We start from the raw sequence: 19,712 nt of genomic DNA, 5'->3' as shown, positions 1-19,712 counted from the left end.
ATGGATTGCATGTGTCAAATGATGATTTAATCATGGAAGTAAACAGCCAGTGCTAAAAAAAAAAAAAAAAAAGTTAAAGCAAAAAGTGCAAGGGGTTAATAGGACTTGGAGGAATAGAAAGTGCTGCCACCTCCTGCCATTGGAATCAGTTGAGCACAGTAGGGTAAAATGAATTAGTGCTCCCCATCCCTAGTCTGTTAACTTCTCACCATCCTGGACAGCGTCAACAGCAGCATCAAACACTGAAAGGGCGGGGAGACTTAACTAGACTTCTCCCCTTTTTGTGAATTTCCCCAAGACAGGTGTTTGTCTCTGAAGGGGAACTAACTGGCCACATAACCTTCATTATGCCTCTGAGAGAGGTACACACTGTGCTTGGGTTTGAGATTCTGGTGGAACAATGTCAAGAAATTTGTGTACTTCTGTGGCTCTGCAGATAAGTGGAGGAGATCAGACTTTAGAGGATACCATACTTTCACCCCACAAGCAGTAAAGTCTTGATTTATTTTATATAGCATTAGGAACCTAACCTGTGTCTTAAGACCACAGTCACCAGGCATTACTCATGAAAATTGTCAGGAAGAGAGCAACACCTCTACAGGGCATTTCAGACTGGTTAAGGCATAAATAACCATTGAAAACACAAGAAACCAAGGGCAAGATGCCTTACAGATGCCATCAACATTATATGAGATGTATCTGGGCCTCAATATTTCTTCCAAGAAAAGGATGATAGCACGAAGACATAGAATTAAGAGCCCAGACATATTTGAGGAAGTATTTGATAAACTTCAAATATAAGATGTGAAATTGCCTCTTGAGCAATAATTCCAGCTTTCTCTTTGAAAATGTTTTAAAAAGTTAGAGTTCATAGTTTGATTACTTAGTGTGTGAGAGAGTTGTATTCTTAAAGACTTCAAAGTAAGCATGTTAGTTGTCAATAAGCAGAGAAGCCCTGGAACTGTTTCAAATTTGCCCAGAGAAGTTTTGGACACCCCATCCCTGGAAATGTACAAGGCCAGGCTGATGGGGCTTTGAGCAGCCTGGTCAGGTGGGAGGTGCACATGGCAGGGGGCTGGAATTGGATGTTCTTTAAGGTCCCTTCCAACCCAAACCATTCAATGATTTTATGATTCCATGATTCTATAGAATGGTTTCGTGAAGCACTAAAGCCTTAAGCAGCAACAGGTTTGAAAGAAAGCTTCTCCATGATGTGTTATCTTCCATAATTTGGGGCTTCAATATGTTTCTTTTTATAGCCTATTATTGCTGCTACCATGTTAATGTGTTAGGAATTTTGTGGGCTCCAATCTACAAAACTCTTACCACATATGGAACTTCTGTGATTACTGAGTTTTAATCTAATAATTAAATACAATGCATAAGAGAGTTCATTTGCTCTGTACAGAGTTGCACTGGACAGACCTCTTTATAAAGGAAAATTATAACTGTCAATTAGGATAGTCTGATAAAGATAAAAATAGTCTGAATGAGGGTTAGAGATGTCAGTTTTATAGAAATGCTTTGAGAAACCAGCTGAAACTGCACCTTTTTTATGAATTTGTGGTTTTGAGGGAAAGGGCTTATAAGTTAAGTTCATTTTCAAAGTGGAATAAAAATTGTGAAGTTTTCAGATCCTGAAGTACAGATCTCATCCAAGAGATCCTGACATTTGTCCCCGTCTCAACTTATTATGAAAAGTAGCTAACAGTTATGAAAACTTAAAGTTATGAAAACTTAAAACTTAAAACTTAAAGTTATGAAAACTAGCTAACAAAATTTTGTCTACTTAATCTCTCATTTTCCAGTCTGAACACTTCTTCCTTTATTAATTTTATTTATTTATTTTAATTTAGGTAAACTACAGGCAAAGCATAGACAAGCTGAAGTACAGCTCTGTTGCCAGTACTCCGCAAACTGCTCAAGCCAAAATAAATGCGCAGCAGCTCAGTGATGTAAGTTCTGTCAACGTTGGCCAAGTTTTTTATTAGAATTATAAGATAACTTTATTTCACAGTGTTTGTAGCACTTAAGTGTTTTATTTTTGACAGACAACCAGCAGATTTACAAATAAAACAAGAATACAAAATGAATGAAATTACTTCAAAAAATGTAGCAAACAATACCAGTAAATACAGTATTGTCTTCCATTTTTAACAATTGTATTAGTGTGCTTTGTTAGGGATTTATCTTATGTGCATTTTTTAAATCAGATATTTGCTGCTTATAAACAATCAATAATGATTCTATTTATAGAATAACTATTCTAATTCCTAGTACCCAGATGAAAGTCATAATTTGCTTTTCATCCCCAATATATTTGTCAGCCATAACTTTCGCTATCCTATGGCACCAATAACCTAAAATTCAACAGTAGTCAGTCAGAGTAACAGGTATATCATTTAGTAAGTTGAAAATAACTGAGTTTGGTTTTGATTTTTTCAATTTATGACAGTTGAACTACCGAGCCCAGTATGAGAAGACAAAAACAAATTACACTCTACCTCAGGATGTACCTCAGCTAGTCAAGGCGAAAGCCAATGCTGAGTTATACAGTGAGGTAAGTCAAACGATGTGGAAATACTTGTATTCATGATGTCATTAAAAGGGAGAAACGAATGTAAAGATGATGACACTGTTTCTGGAAACATTTAGCATTTACAGTCTATCTTTACTAAACAGCATGAGATATAGGAACCAGAAGAGAGAGGGATGCAACTTCAAGTACATTGAAACTGACAGACTTTTTTTTTTTCCAATGATTTGAATTTGTTTAATAAATCAGTGATCACTTCACAAAATTAGCTGCTTCTGTGGTGGTATTCATATGAAAAAAAACTATATTTATTTCAGTTCTAATAACTCAAAGGAAGTTTTTACAATGGAAATGAAGTCCGTGCAATGAGTCACGGTGACTTCATTGAACTTCAGTCAAGCCCACTGTTGCTACCATTCTTAATTCACTACAATATATAGAGATTTACTTAGTTACCTGGATGTTAAAATAAAAAGTTTACAGGAAGGTCTTAACCTCTATTTAAATTGTTAAGTAATTATCAGACCTGCATTGTAGATAATTTTGTGGGGGAAAAAGCCCAATAGATGACCAAATACAAAAACAGAAAGAAAAAAAATAAAACAACAACAACAAAAACTTCCAAATATATTACTGCTGTGACTTTGAGCCAGCTTAATAATTTTTTGTGTTTTGAGTTGGCATTGCTGCAAGTTTTTCATGCCATATTCGTATATTTTATTCTACGCCTAAGTTATATTTGAGTTGCATTTTTGCTGTGGAGAAACACTCTTTGTGTCTATAATGTGTTGGGATGGATGCTCAGCATTAGATATGATCTAAAATGTGAAAAACAAACAAACAAAAAAAGAAACCAACAACCAAACAAACAGCTACATCCAGAAATCGGGGGTTCATGGATGTAGGTGTATGCATGCAAGCATACTTGGTCCTGATCTAATGGAATTTAAAGTGGAACCTTGAAAAAGATTTTAAACAACTAGTGCTTTAGGTTCCATTAATTTTCAGAAGTTGAACATGATTTTCACATCACTAGCTCTAGTTTGGCAGTATGATGGGGGAAGAAAAATCCTGAAACGTGTAGTGTGATGTCTGAAACCTGTAGTGTGAACAGCACCAGCTGTTCTTCCCTAGAGATCAGCTGCTATTAATCTACAGTATTTGCATATTTAGACAAAACCACAGACACTTTTGGAAACCTTTCCCTCCTCCATGCCAAGAAAAAAAGAGCTATACATGCAAACCTGGTGCAAGTTATGGGATTTAAAATGACTCTAAACTGCTAGAATAAAGCTCTTGATTCAATCCTAGCCAATTAATTAACAGAAAATGATAACAAACGGTGATTTAATAATGTTCTAGTTTGTGGGCAGAGAGTATTTATACTTGTGTTTTGCTCTTAATCATTCTCATGCTTGTTTGAAGATCTTGTGTGTTTGTGTGTTAGTAACATGTTGCTGTCTTTCCTTTCTCAGGTTAAGTACAAAGAAGGCTGGGAGAAGAGTAAGGGCCAGGGCTTTGAAATGAAACTTGATTCTCTGCCTTTACTTGCTGCAAAAGCTTCAAGGGATCTTGCCAGTGATGTAGGTTACATTTAATTACCTAGGAATTATTCTTTACATAAGTTGCTGTAGCACAGGGAAATAAAGCTTAGCTCACTTCATCTGGATGTTTAAGCCCTGCATTCATCTGTCATGCATTCATCTTTCTTAAAGGCAGATGAACAGCTGGAAACTTTCTCAGACTGCTATGAAAAATCACTCTGAAATTATTATTTTTTTTTAATACGTGTGTGGATGGAAGCAAGGTTTGCAGAAAGACAATGGCTCAATCCTCCCATAGTAAAATTCAGTGTTTTGAATTATTTTTAGCTTCAAAATTGCTGTAATTGCCCACTGCAAAGGGACTGCATGTTTCTTTAGTCAGTTTCTTTAACGCAAACACATGCATAGTAAAAATACATATATCCAAACTAACTGTTTTTAAACGACTTATCTCACAATTCTTAACCTCTGGAGAGGTAGAAAAAGAAGAAACTTTGCCTGTAGTTGGAAAGTGTTCAGCAATGAAGATGATTCAGAAATCTCTTAAGAATGGGATAGAATACAAGAGTTTTTTTTCTCACTCAGCTGCTCTCCCACCTCATTAAGAAAATCAAGTCTTGGATTTCTTGCTTGATTTTTATATGATTGATTGATTGATTGATTTATTTATTTTACAATTTGGTTGAAGAACCAGATAATTTAGCTATTCAGAAGACTTAGTCTGTAAGCATATATATCTCAGAGGAGTAAGCCTTAAAGAATAAGGTTAAAGACAACATAAGTAATACCAATCTTGTGCTTTTGGGAATTTCTGAGAAAGTCTGGGAAATGTGAAGTGACAAGATGCAAATCAGACTAAACTCTTCTAAATTTTGACCACCCAAATTGTCAGTGAAAAACATATTGCTGATCTCTGGGGTAAGTGAAAAATGTTCTTTGACTTAAACTATTTTTTTTTTCACAGATTAAGTATAAAGAAGAATATGAAAAGACAAAAGGAAAAGCAATTGGAACCAAAGATTCAAGACTTTTGCACTCTCTGCAGGTGGCCAAGATGAGTAGTGAGGTAAATTATTTATTTCCCTTACTCAAAAGGTGTTTTTCTTAATTATGAATCTTTCATCAACCAATACCTGACCTACCACTGCTACTGATGTTTAACTATAAGAAATGGAAGCCTTTGACAGAAACTGTTTTTATTCCTCAGTCTGTTAATCTACAATGATTGCACAATATTTTTGTTCCCCTCGGGAGTTTTGCGTTGATGATGTCCTAATTTCAGAGCAGGAAAATAACATCATCCTATTAAAACCTCAGTATAACCACTTCTACACAGAACTTTCAAGCTGATAAAAATATAGCGTAAAGTAAGATGTACTGTAATAGAGAGTGTGTCTCTAGAGACTGCAAAATTAATTCTGCCAGCTGTTTTATGGATTCCTCATAGGACCTGATTTTAACTTTTTTTCCCCCTAATCTGAAAGCAAACAAGACTGGGCATTTAAGATAGGCTTGGGTTTTCAATGCAGTGATACAGAAAACTTATTTTCATTCCTTCTGTTTCTAGATTGCCTACAAAAAAGATTTTGAGGAGAGTAAGACCCATTTCCATCTGCCTACGGATATGGTAAACCTGAGGCATGCTAAAAAGGCCCAGGCACTTGCTAGTGACTTGGATTACAGGAAGAGACTCCATGAATACACAGTGGTTCCAGAAGATATGAAAACAAATTGGGCCAAGAAGGCCTATGGACTCCAGAGTGATGTAAGTTGATACGTACTCTGCTTATGTATTACAAGCAATATGGATGTTTATAAACTTTTTTTCAGAATTTGACATTCTTATTTCACGTGGACACTCCTTGATTTGCACTATGACTTTTTAAAATGTCTTCAAAATATTTTTTGAAACTGGCAAGTGTGCACATGTTCACATGCAAACATTGTACCTGTGTCCCCCATGCTAATAAATGTCCTTTTCTCTCAACAGCTTCAATATAGGTCAGACTTGATGTGGATGAAAGGAGTTGGGTGTATCACAGGAGGAAGTCTTAATATACAACATGCCAAAAATGTAGGAGATTTGGTCAGTGAGGTAAGCAGAATGCTCAGCCTTGTCTGTTGTTTGTTTAGAGGCCTATGTATGCTTATTCCACTGCATCATGTGGAATAGATAAGGAACTCCTATTTCAAAAGAAGATAATTTAGATATTCTACAGTTTAGGAGATCCTGGAATCAAGGTTAAAAAACAATTTTCCCATTATATGATTATTGATTTCTGTCAAGATTGTGAAACAAAAGTCTCCATAATTGTGCTTTCATCTATTTTCATTCGTGTACCCATTTTGCAGAGCAGCATGGAAGGGAATCACAATTTCCTACATGATGTGCTACATGTAGTATGTAGAATTCTAAGGAACAGTGCTGAAAAATTAGATATTTGACAGCTGTGTTTGAAAATTTTCTTGCTCTTCAGCAAATAGGGGCTGTGATTTTGCCGGCAGTTTCAACTTTTGCTACTTTTCATCACTTTCCCTTGACTAATTCATGGTTCTACCCTGCCATTAACCTTATGGAAGTTCACTTCCTCAGCTGCTTAGCTATGGTTGAGTTGTTTCACTAGTGCTGGGGAAACTAGAGGATAGAAGGACGAATAAATTAGGGGAAGTTTGACAAGAAGGTTAAAATCCCACTTAGTGCTGGAGGTAGGAACGGAAGCCAGTTAGTTACTGGAGATCACACTCTCTGATACCTTGGGTCTCTGACATCCTCTCACTGCTACTGTAAAGGTAAAAAAAAATACATCTTAGAAACAAAAGAAGAGCAGCAACTCTCAGATCCAGTGTCTTGCTAGAGATAGACTGACATCTGCTGCTGTGGTGTGCTGTAGTAATAATCACTTCCACAAATACTTAATCCATAATGATCTGCTTTTTCATTTCAGTGCTGTGTAAGGCCAAGAGATGGCTGGCAGTCATTTAAACTGGAGACTGGTGGATATTTTTTAGAGATCTCTTACCTGGCATTTTGTCATTTCTTTGCAGAATGTCACTACATTGTGTTCCATGATACGTGACAAAACATGCTAGTTTTAATCTGCCTCCCTCCCTTCCAGGTTCCTAAAACAAAGTGATGAACACCTCTTTGAAGTTCTGCATGCTTTTTTAACTTCTGTTTTGTGTTCCCCTAGAAAAGTCACAGTATAAACTGATCTGTTCACCCATCAGTTCAAACAGAAGGATTTCTCTCCTGAAACGCCAGATAACGAAAAAATGCAATTAAACCTCCCCTAGGTGGAAGCCCCACCTCGTTGTGGAATTGTTAGTATAGGAATTTGACTAAAGTATGCCAAAGTGTTTGCCTGGTCTCCCCTCTTATTCTGTGGTCTTGAAATGACATGCTGAATTTCCATGCACTGTCTTGAAGATGGATAGAAGTGCTTAGCTTGCTCTGAAATGAGTGATGCAGAAGACTTGAGCAGAGGCATGGATAAAAACAGGCCCGATCCAAGGTCTGATGAAGTTAACGGAGGTTTTCCTCTTTCTTTAGTGTGTTTCAGATATAAAATAAAATAAAATGGGATAGAAGTAAGGGAAGTCTTATTTAACAAGCTAGAAATATTAGTCTGTAGGCAAATTTGTCTATACAAGTAGATTTAATTTAAGTTCTGCTACCAGAGGATGAATGGAGCAGGATGTTTCTTTCCATATGCAAGACCAGAGCCTTGTGGTGGGCTATCATGGTGGGCTCTCAGCTGATGGTGGGGAAGATTTTGAATTACAATTAATTTCAAGACACTGAAATTTCCCATTCTAATTTAAATAATAAATTACAAATGTCTTGATAACTGCAAAATAGCTCATATGTTCTGTGATTTGAACACCACATGCCTATGTTTGAGAAGTCTCATGTAAGAAAATAAGATAATAATATTGACTGCGTAGCTCACAGGCTCTCATGGGCCCTGACTTCAGACAGCCAGTTTGTGAAGAGCACTTTTTAGTCTGATTGCAGCCAAGATCTTGTAAGATATGTGGCGAATATCTCTGCCACCAAAGATTATCTATGCTCGTAGTGTCAGCAGCAGTGCATTTGGCATGCTCTCACACTAACCTCCTTGCCACTGTGGTCTTCTTAGCAGGAGATGCTAAAAGAATATATTTTTGGAAGCTTTTTTTGATGATACTTATGCTAAAAATGCCTTGGGAATTGATAGCAGACTTCTGGTTCTCTCGGTCATATGCTTTTTGAAAACACTGAATTTTGTGGGAAGGTAAATGTTACAGCAACTTTTGTGTAACCTGCTTTAATTTGATCTAGAAAAAATACAGACAGAAGGTTGATGCACTGAAGTTCACCAGTGTGGCGGACAGTTCTCAGATCAAACATGCCAAGAAAAGCCAGGAACTGCAAAGTGATGTAAGTCCTTGACTGAAATCTTTTCTTTGCAAGTAGTTTCTTCTAATGTGGTCATTCCTATATATATATACACTGAGATATATACACTGAGGGTGGGGAGAGGAGAGGAAGAAGACCTTGTCATGAAAGCTTTCAATCTGTGAAAGTTCTCGAGATTTATTTCTAAGTGTTTTATTTGTTGATTTAATGAATTCTCTCACTAAATTCTCTGAACTAGAACAACAATAGTCCCCCAAAAAACAACAGGAACAGAAATTTGCAAGTCAGGCTTCTCATAAATTTTGTCAGTGGCCAGAGGAAGAGAGGGGATACTTCTACAAGACAGCTTTGGCAACAAACTTGTGGGTGGTGCAGGCAGGATTCAAGTATGGCTGAAATGTGTTCATGAGTGGTCGCCTGAATATTCCTGGGTCATTAATGTCATCTGCACAGAAATTGGCTATCCATGAGGAAGTAAAAGGCAGAAGTATTCCCAGCTGATCCTTAGGCAGTGCTTCAAAACTAAGTAGACATCAGCACAGAGACTGAGGTACATCCATCCCACGTTCTGTTGCATTTTAATGTGCTCTTCCTTGAACTGAAGATACAGTCGGCTCCATCTACAGTCAGAACTGAAAATACAGGTGTTACATGAACAAAGCATTATTGCATTATTGCCTCATGATGTATTTTTTTTTTTTTCTCTGGCAACAACCTTGTTTCCTTTTTTTGTTCCTTTGCATCAAGAAAAACCCGGTACTTACTTGGATAAGGGCTGTGTGTCTCAAAGATATCACCAGTGTGAATCAGAGGAGAGTGCTGGTCTCCTGACTGCTATTATTTATCTTCTATGTACTGGATAATGCTACCTTTCTGAATATGTGTTGAAGGTGAAATAGTAATGCTGAATTTAGGGCTTTATACTAGGACAACCTTATTTTTTTTTTTTAATTTTTTTTTTCCTGTGAGATATAAGAAATATAACACTTCCTGAAATGGTACATCTTTTCATAGCTTTTCAATAGCTCTGCCAACAGCTTTATGGGGTTCTGAAACAGAGTAGCCAACTTCTCTGTTGAAGTTGCTCTGGGATATAAAATAGAGATGTTTGCTACTTGGATCATAAAAAGACCTTTATATTTTCATTTAAATGCTGGAGTATTATGTCAGCAATTATATTTAGGTCACACTTTTTCTCTGCAGATTGAACTGCTTAGTGTTCATCATTTTGTATCTAAAATTCACTATTTTTATGTCCTATTAAACTCTTTCATTCCACCTAAGAAGTAGCTGCAGTTTAATACTGGATGAAATATATTCTTGCAGACATTTTGTATGGGCTGTGAATTAATGTCGGCTTTATGCCAGTTAAGTAACTAACTTTAGGAAGAAGAATTGAAGTATACTGATATGCATGTTGTTCCGCTGCTTCCCTGAAACTTAACCATAAGTAATTAGGTCAACTTGGCTCTGTGGGTTAGCTTTTAAATTCAGATTTGACAAAAAAAAAAAAAAAAAAAAAAAAAAAAAAAGTCATGAAGTTGAAGACTAACCAAATACATTAACCCTAACAAATCCTTGAATATTTGGAGTGTTTCAATCAGTATTTCTTCAAAATTAAACACAGGCCGTTGTTAATCACACTTGCTTTCTGTGGACAGGTTGCCTACAGGTCAGGAAAAGAGCAGTTTCTTCATCAGTACACCATTACAAAAGATGATCCTTTCTTCATCCTCGCCAAAGCAAATGCTGCCAATATCAGTGAGGTATGATCAAGATCAGATCCTGACACATATAGTTAATCATCATGGAGCATATGATAGTCTGATATTACTTTGCAACTTCCACTCTGACTATAAACCAAATAGAATAGATTGATAGCAATAAAAACATGGTGTTATTGTCATCTCTTCAGAAACTGTACAGAAGTAGCTGGGAGAAGCAGAAGAAAAAAGGATTTGTGCTTCGTCTGGATGCTTTGTCATTCTTGACAGCTAAAGCAAAGAGGGATCTGGCAAGTGATGTGAGTATGGACTCCATCAGGGTTCTTTATCCATAGGACAGCTGACAGTCCCGGCTGCTACCAGAGTGTTAGGGATGTGTCACATCTGTCTCAGTGCCCTGAGCCACCCTCCTTGATTCATGCTAAAGAGCAATGGAGGGGTCGTCTGGGTGAATGATATTCCATAATAATTCAGAAAGCTTGCTCTGAGCAATTCAAAATTATTCCCTACACGCTGACTATATTTTCCTATTTTCATTTTGACTAGAGGGTGAATTTTAGAACTCAAAGTGGGGTTCTCATATGCAACATAGTAACTTAATGCATCTATGGGTGGCCAGAAAATTCCTGAAAGATCCTTTGGACATCAATGTTTAAAGAATATTGGTGGTTGTTTGTTTGTTTTTTTTTTTTCCAAAGATAACCAAAAAGAAAAGATTTCTTAGAGCTTTTTGAGAGCATATAACTATTGAGATAGGGTTTATTCTTGGTAGACAATTACAAATTTCTAAGGTGTTCCAGTTCTATTTTTGCAAATGGACTCCTTGTATTGGGGACCCAGGATGCCACAACACTGATACACCATTGTTTTACTACTAGCAAAGGTGTCAGTTTCGCAACCTAGATCATTTACTCATGGTCTGTTTTCTTCTTCACAGATTAAATATAAGGAAGATTATGAGAAGATGAAGGGTAAGCTGATTGGAGTAAAAGCTGCAGAGGAAGATTCAAAAATGGCTCATTCCCTTCAAATGTCAAAGTTGCAGAGTGATCTGGAGTACAAGAGGGCATTTGAGGACACAAAGAATAAGTTCCACGTCTCTATGGATATGGTTAACCTTGTCCATGCCAAAAAGGCTCAGAATTTGGCTACAGACAAAGGATATAAGACAGCCCTCCATCACTACACTGCATTGCCTACTGACATGAAAGTGGCGTGGGCCAAGTGGGCCTATGGATTGCAAAGTGATGTAAGTCCAGAACTTCTTGTATTTCAACACTTTCATGCAACCACTTCAGATACTTAGGGCTGAGTTTCTTTGGATGTTTATGCTTTTTAATGGCATGACATATTTATGCACTTAATTTTTCAACCATTAAATGGCTAATATTAGGAGCAATTAACAACCACTCCTTTGCTCAAGAGACATATTTAAGGTGTTCAGTGTTTTTGAGAGGAGTTATGATCCTATTTATGATCATAGCTTCTTCAAAGCCTACATTAATAAAACCTTATTAATCACATATGATGTACATTTATTTATTTTACCTAATGTATAGGAAGGTTAAATAACTTATATAAAATGCTGATAAAAGTCCATGTGGAGCCCATGTGCTCAGCTGTAACCATCAGATACACTGTCTGACAGTGCATGTTAATCTAAGTCAGTCTGCCATCCGGAGGTTTTAACTCAGAACTTCTAAAGGAAACTAAGATGGATATATGTACAGGTCTTGTTGAGGTGCAGGTGCTGAAATGCTTCTGGCTGCTTTGAGAAACCCAGCTGTTGAGCTTGTATAAGCTTTTGCAATTTAGTAGGCTGTTGGCAGGAGAGATTTTGTGAGGAAACAGAAGCACATCTGTACCCTTGCTCTTTAAAGACACATGGAAAACAAACAAACAAACAACAAAATGCTTTCCCTCCAGTACAGCAAAATGTTGGGGGTTAGGAAATGCTAGTTGCCATTTTCATATCATTGCAAATCATTAATAATCTTCTAAACAGTGCACATCAGATGCTATCTACAGTGAGACTGAATGTTTTTGCTAAATTACAGTAAAAATTACAAGTGACAGTAAGGTATAGGCCACTTCTACAAATTGCCTTGAAAAGTACATTGCACAATGACTGGTGAGTCCTGATACTGCTATCTCATTCCGTAATTTATTTTGCTTTCCTTGCAACTGCTCAATAGCAAATAAAACACAAGCGGGAACTAATTTGACTTGGCTGTTGTTCCTGAGATTTCTGAATCCTTTAATGCCATTTTAAGTGTATGAACACCAACAATAGGATGATTTTTTTTTCTTTGTCAGAACCGATACAGAGCAGATTTGAACTGGATGAAAGGAGCTGGATGGATAGCCACTGGGTCATTAAATGTGGAGCAGGCTAAGAAGGCAGGAGAACTCATTAGTGAGGTGAGATTTCATGACAGCATGCAACAGAATTTGCTGCATAATGTGTGCAAAATGTCTGTATAAAATTAAAATAATTTCCACTCAAAGGGGAAAGAAAAAGGCATACCACATGAAAGCCCTCAAAACCAGGGATAGAACTGGTAATTAGAGGGAAACCAGATACCAAACACACACCAGTAGGAGTCCATATAGCCTTTGCAAAAACAAAGTAGGTGACAAATGATATTATGAATAATAATGGCAATCAAACAGTGCTCAATTGCTACCCACTAGCCTACCTTTTTAATGAAGCAAAACAGGAGAGATGATGAAAAGATGCAGTCATTGGACCAAGAACCTTCTTTTGTAACAGATACACATTCCTTCTTGCTCCTTTCTCGGATATACTCACGTTAGCTATTGAAATTCACATAAATATCTCTGTATGCAGCTACATATATATGTCTGAGTAGTTTTCATCCTTATTTCTCCCTGTAGCCAGTGCTACTTACAGGAGAGGCAAACTCTAGAAACATTTGTGCCAGTCCCATGAGGCCTTCAAAGGAGGCACTGGTGGAAATGGTTAAAAGGTTCATCATATTCTGTCTCTGTTATTTCAGAAGGAGTCCTATTGGCTAAATCTGCTGCACTAGGAGACTGGTTTTCGTGATTTTATTTTAGATAACCACTGGTGATATAGGAATCATCTGTCCATTTGCTCAATGAGAATAACAGTATAACCACTGGTGTAGCGTTGTGGTTATTCTTTCATATCTGCCTGATTCCTAACACTACTTTTTTTTTCCTGTATAGTTATAGTTTATCTGCAATGAAGAAGGATGTTTTTTTTTCTTAGACACAACAAACAAGATCCTCAGCTGGTGGTATAAAGCAGGGTAGCTTCATAAAAGGTAGTATGGCAATGCCAGCTGGGATAATAACTGTAAGCCTATATAGGTATACCATTTTGATGTACAGTAGTGGCAAGTTAGCCATGTAGAAATTTGACCTGATAGGTTGTTTATGTCAGTCTTTTTTTGCGAGTACTAAATTTTAGATGGCTATGAGCCTCCTCCCTTTTTACATACAAACCATGAATTACTTCTATTACTGCTAAAAAGCAGTATTATTCTCAGATTTTTTGTAGAGATGTTCTGGTCAACTCATATTTGTCTTTACATCTGAACAGAACAAAGAGTCCCTACTCTTGTCCTCATTTAAACTCAGTAAGATTGCTCATTGTTGAGGGTTTTCTCTCTGAAACCAAAACATTGCTTATAAGCTTGTGATATCTTAAAAGACTTAATGTGTCTTACATAGTTGTTTAGAGTCTCCAGAGAATCAAAATGTTGTCTGAAGCTTCTGCAGATCATAGCTCAAACTAAAGGAGGATGATATGCCTTTAAACTTGAACACTGAGATATAAAGTTTCCAAAAGAGCCATGAATATGTTTATTGACTTGAGAGTTCATCACAGGCATCAGAAAAATTTAGTACGTGCTATTTGGACAAGAGATAAGAGTTATGATGGGTATAGGACAACTCATGCAGGAAGGGAAGATTTTGACACTTTTTCCATATGGTCCTGTTTCTAGTTTCCCATCAAACAGTCTTCATTTTAATTATGTATGTATATATATAACAAGTTTTCTGATAAGCTTCTATGGATCCTTTCAAACAAGCTGAATCACATACGTAACAAATAGGCACAAAGTTAATGACTGCACATATTTGCTATTTGTAAGTTAGGAGGAAAGCTAAGCCTTGAAACAGTAAGGTTAACTGCTGCCATTATTAACATACCACAATTGTATATCATTTCTTGCTTAAAGGAACTATAAATAAAAAATGCAATCAGTCATACTGTATTTGAAGCCATCTGAAAAAGATTTTAAAATCCTGAGTCCTGGAGTATTTTAGTAGGCAGAACCTGATTTTGAAATATTTTCTTTATATTTACAGAGAAATACTTTAATATTAATTGGGAAAAGGTTATTGTTAAATCGAAACAAATATTAATCTGAAAGTACCTAGGACATAAAGATGAGGAAAGAGGAATAATAATTATGTTCACAAATTCACTCTAATCTCCAGCAACCTATGATTTTTCTCTTTCAAATAGCATGAAAGAGCAGCACAAAATTCACAGCTTTGATCTTTTTTCTGCTCAACAGAAGAAATACCGTCAGCATCCATATGCTTTGAAGTTTACCAGTATTAAAGACACTCCTGAGATGATCCAGGCTAGAATTAGTTATAACCAGGCTGTGGATGTAAGTTATAATGTATATACATTATGATTATAAGAGTGGTATCCTCTTTGAACGACCTGATTGAAGCACTGGCTTTCTCTCTCTTTCTTTCTCTGAGATTATCCTTGGGAACCATGAAACTTCTGTTTTTTGGTGTGGTGCATCTCACAAAGAGCATGTTTCTAACTTGGAATGGGAAGTCATAGCAATCCCACTGAAGTGAATGGGAATTTAGCGTAAAAAGGGCTTTCAGTCCTTTTTTTTTCTTTTTTTCTTGTTTTTTTTTTTTTTTTTTTTTTTACAGAAGTAAAATTCAAGACTAACACTGACCTTTGACCTTTAGAGGCTGTTGGCCTTTTGAGATTCATTGAGGAAGAACACATATGGGGTTCTTTCTCCTTTTCAAACAGATCTTTCAAATTTCAATTTCTGCATATTCTTTGGAAAGAAAATGTGAGGCAGCATGACAAGGAAGAAAAAATAAATTATTTCAAGCTGTCATCCTCCTGAGAGAGAAATCCAGAAGGGGAAACCTTAAAGGGAAGAATTGAGGCTGTTTAGTGTTTAAACATGTTTATTTTTAATAGAAGAGCGATTTAAAACCATTGTAGACTTAACTGGGATAATACTGAAGTAAATAATAAGCAAAAGTCACTCAAAAAAGACAAGTTTCAAACATGAGAGGATGTTTCATTGTGAAAATAGATATTTTTAAAGTGAAAAAGAAGATGAAAGACTTTGTGTAAAACACATGCTATTGTAATACTTATAGTGTCTATGCCTTTGGTTTAATTAATAAGATTCAAAAGGCTTACATCTCAGGCAGGATAAATAAAAGTCATTTTGTTCCACTGAGCCACAGTCAAAATCAGTCTGCTGCTCTACTTCTTCACACGTGGAGTTCTCATTAATTTTCCTCTCATGGAGCTGCATTACAAGTGGGTCTAGTTGCTAAAGAAAGTGGCAGCAGGGTGAAACAGTGAGACGTTCATTCTAATCTAGAGGGTCTCAAACCCATCATGCCTGGGAAAGGCAAGCTGGGTTGTCAAGACATGGGCCAAAGGCCACAAAAAAGTGGCTATCTGTACTGGGCTGAAAACTACTGTGTTAATTTGAGAATAAACTAAGAGAGGAAAGAAAAATAATTTCAAGGAGGTGATCTGATTAGCCATGGTAGGTGAAGTTCTGGTTAACCTCATAGAATACCTCTTATCTATCTGTAGACATCCCAAAGTCCTGAGCCAATCCTATATTCTTCCTCCAAAGACTGATACGAGTAGCCCATGTAGACAATTTAAGATGGGATCAGTCACCTTCTGAGTTTTTTGTTTGGAAACAATGTTGGAAGTCTTATCAAATTAATATTCAGATAAATGAACTTTCACAGTAATTGATTTATATGCTCATAACTTCTCACTTACTCTAGCTGATGGTTGCGTCAAACACTAAGTTTGAGTACTTTTTGACTGATACAGTTGCCTGTGTTTAATGCTGTTGTAATTTTTCCATAGTCCTTGCATTCCATAAACCTATTTGAAAATACTTTTTGTCTGAATTAGGTGATGAATGGGTAGTCAATACTTGCTACTGAAACTCATTTCTGTTTGCAGAGACTGTACAAGGAACATGGAGAGAGTGTAAAGCATCAGTATACACCAATAACAGATTTTCCTGAACTCCTTCTGGCCAAGTTAAATTCCATGAATATCAGTGAGGTACAAATCTTACCTTTAATACTTTAAAGGAAAATGGAAAAAGTTGATAGTGCTTTCCAGTTTATCCCACACCAGAAATCATACTAATATTGTTCCTTTCACCAGTGTTTGATCTATGGTCTAGGTGTTTCTGAAGTAAAATCAGAAATCAAATTTCTTACCAAACTTCTAAACAAACTTCTCTTAAGTTAGAAAGATAAGAACGAACACGTGATCTGATTATTCATGTTGTGTATTGATATTTTCATTTACGTTAGCAGTTTGTGTTCGAATAGAATGAAACAACTTTGGTAACATTGCTAGGATAACAGCAATGCTGCAGTGTCAACCCTCTGAACAGCCTCTCTGCTTCTCTCCTGTTCCATATTTCCTAGATTCGCTATAAGGAGTCCTGGGGAAAGATGAAAGACGGTGGATATCAAATGAAACTAGATGCCATTCCTTTCCAGGCCGCAAAGGCTTCGGGTGAAATCATAAGCGACGTAGGTGAACTTACTGCTGATACAGTCCAGTAGGAGATGTCAGTCACTCCAGAGTGTTTCTGCTCTGCTGAGTGACTCTTGATGGAAACAGCATGTCCAGTGAACTCTGCAGCTGGGAGACATCCGGCCTCAGTCTAGTTAGTTATTGTGCTTTTGGAGGTGTGGACACAATCAAGTTAACCATCAAAGGAAGCTTACCTAAGGCAAAGCTGACCAACCTCCTTAATGTATTGACTTGGCTACAGTCACTAACAGTGACAGGGATTGTTCAGGAGGTATCAGCCCCTGTCAGCTAGCCAACCTTTGGAGAAGAGACCTTAGTCAGGAAGTTCTACCCTTCAGTGTTTGTCTTGGGTGTCCTTTGCAGGTTGTAGAGATATATAGTTTAATTTAAAGCATAGGAGACTAGTTTTTCTGAATTTGCTAGAGAGCTAATGGAGAAAGGTTCCTCAGGTTTATTCTGATCACTTGCACCAGGTTCTTGTCTTCCACCACCTGTGTAATAGCAGGTAACTGACTCAAACTACTTTAAGTGTTCATTGTTTTTGGCTTATTTATATATTTTTGTGTGTGTATGACTTTCCCTAAATAGGATAAAATATTTAAATGTTTCTGCAGATGAAGTCTCCCAAGCACCCACAGAAGATTTATTCAAATTTGATATTGTATTAAATATAGCCAGAAATTATTGTCCATAGCAGCTCTTCTTCTGTAATAAGAAAACCCTTTTATTCAGATTTTAACAGTTCTAATACTTCTCTTCAGTCCTATTCAAATGTTTGTTTTTTTCCTATTTCTTTTTCAGCATAAGTATAAGGAGGCATTTGAGAAAATGAAAGGACAGATGGTTGGTTCATGTGGACTGGATGGTGATATTCACATTGCTCACTCGGTTCATGCATCATCGCTGCAAAGTGATGTAAGTACAAGAAAGAAGATGTGGACATTTTGGAATTGATTTCTTAACAGTGCCTAGTTCCTCATGGACAGCATATTTAGCTTTGGACTAGTTTCTTATCATACTGTTTGATTTCAGTGGGCTTACACTAGGATTCTTTTCTTATGTAATGATATGTGTAGATTGAGATAGGTAAAACAACTGTCTGAATAAATCAGTCATTTGTGAGGTTATTTTATGTCAATTTGATGACCATCAATAGATCTGGATGTTTCTCAATTTTTGCATAATCTGATTAGGAAATTCTTTAAATCTTTCTTTCTTTCTCTAAATCTTTTAAATCTAATTCTCCAGCTTTCTTTTCCTGGAACAAGAAGTGAAAAAAAAAAAAATCAGAAACACCTCCCCCTCTTTCCCCACCAAGTAATATTAAATCTTTTGAAATTAAGCTGGCCAAATCAGTATACAATTACAAATATTTTGAGAAGGGATTTTTACTAATTCTAATACGTATGTGGCCATTTGTGTTTTATGTCCAGGCAGTAGCTTCAACTTTCTGTTGTGCATTCTAGAAATGCAGTAAATTAAGAATTCTTTTATCAGATTGATAATTTGTAGCTTTAATGTGTCCAGTTCTTTAACAAAAATGAAAATAAATAATATCTCAGCTTAATTAAATATAATATAGATGGCTACTATTTTGATGCAGAGTAGACTGCCACATATTATAATTGCACATAATGATTATTCATGGTATAGTTAAACAGATTAAGAAAAACATTTTTTAAAAATAATAATTTATGCTGGAAAATTGAAGAAATATGGATAAAGTGTCTTCTGATCAAAATTTGAATTCTGATTACCATGCTGTGATTATAAATGTGTTCTGTTTTTAATTTGATAGGTGAAGTATAAGCAAGGTTTTGAGGATACAAAGGCTCACTTCCATCTGCCACTAGACATGATAAACTTGGTACATGCCAGGAAAGCCCAGTCTCTGGTCAGTGAACAAGAATACAGACAGCTGCTACACCAGTACACTTCTTTGACTGATGATCTGAGATTGCAGTGCGCCAAGAATGCATATAAACTACAGAGTGAGGTAATTGCAAAACATCCCTGCAATATTTCCCTGTTGGGTCTGGTGCAAGATAGTTCTGTTCCAAATCATGGCAGCTGATGGTATATATTTGCACAGCAACTGAAGGATAAACAATTACTGTTTTCCCTTGATTACATTCAGGAATGAGACATTTATCTTGTTGGGCATTTGTACAATGTGTGTGAGCACACCATGGTAAGAGATAAAGTAAGGTAGTCTTTGATGATGGGGCAGAGAAGTGTTTGCAAGTGGGGATGAGTACCCTGATGGTGAATTACTCTTTTTAAGGCCTTACTAACCATGAAAACTCTTCACCCATATGTATTTTGAGTTGATTTGCACCTGGGTGGGAGTAATGTGCACTTCCACAAGAAAAATGCCTGTTGTTAAAGATCTGATTTGTAAGAGAGCTGTACACTGTGGCCCAAGATATAACCTCTGCAATTCTCATAAGGATGAGTTTATCTCACTACATGATCTTGAGTAGCATTACCTAGATAACGCCTTACAAATTCAAGGGTAGGCAGAGTCAGTTAGCACTAAGATCTAAGTAAAGGGCTTTCAAGAAATTAGGTTGCCTCAGGAGTCCTCAGGAAGGACTGTATCTTAAAAACAAGTCCATCCTAATTCTTTTGAAGCAGAAAATAAGACAACCATCCT

General features: G+C 36.5%; 1 protein-coding gene across 1 annotated transcript in view; it reads left to right on the top strand.

The window, feature by feature from the left end:
- Nucleotides 1-19,712, top strand: part of NRAP (nebulin related anchoring protein) — a 48,679-nt gene that overhangs the window by 16,175 nt on the left and 12,792 nt on the right. The window contains exons 15-30 of the mRNA XM_032191447.1: nt 1,857-1,955; nt 2,456-2,560; nt 4,012-4,119; nt 5,045-5,146; nt 5,648-5,845; nt 6,071-6,175; nt 8,402-8,500; nt 10,141-10,245; nt 10,395-10,502; nt 11,141-11,452; nt 12,520-12,624; nt 14,778-14,876; nt 16,466-16,570; nt 16,945-17,052; nt 17,858-17,971; nt 18,855-19,052. Of these exons, the coding sequence (XP_032047338.1) occupies nt 1,857-1,955; nt 2,456-2,560; nt 4,012-4,119; nt 5,045-5,146; nt 5,648-5,845; nt 6,071-6,175; nt 8,402-8,500; nt 10,141-10,245; nt 10,395-10,502; nt 11,141-11,452; nt 12,520-12,624; nt 14,778-14,876; nt 16,466-16,570; nt 16,945-17,052; nt 17,858-17,971; nt 18,855-19,052 (2,070 nt within the window). The remainder of the gene's footprint in view (nt 1-1,856; nt 1,956-2,455; nt 2,561-4,011; nt 4,120-5,044; nt 5,147-5,647; nt 5,846-6,070; nt 6,176-8,401; nt 8,501-10,140; nt 10,246-10,394; nt 10,503-11,140; nt 11,453-12,519; nt 12,625-14,777; nt 14,877-16,465; nt 16,571-16,944; nt 17,053-17,857; nt 17,972-18,854; nt 19,053-19,712) is intronic.

This window comes from Aythya fuligula, chromosome 7 (genome assembly GCF_009819795.1).
Source record: "Aythya fuligula isolate bAytFul2 chromosome 7, bAytFul2.pri, whole genome shotgun sequence".
Taxonomy (NCBI): Eukaryota; Metazoa; Chordata; class Aves; order Anseriformes; family Anatidae; genus Aythya; species Aythya fuligula.
Note: the sequence above shows the minus strand (reverse complement) of the source record. Positions and strands in the feature narration are given on the sequence as shown.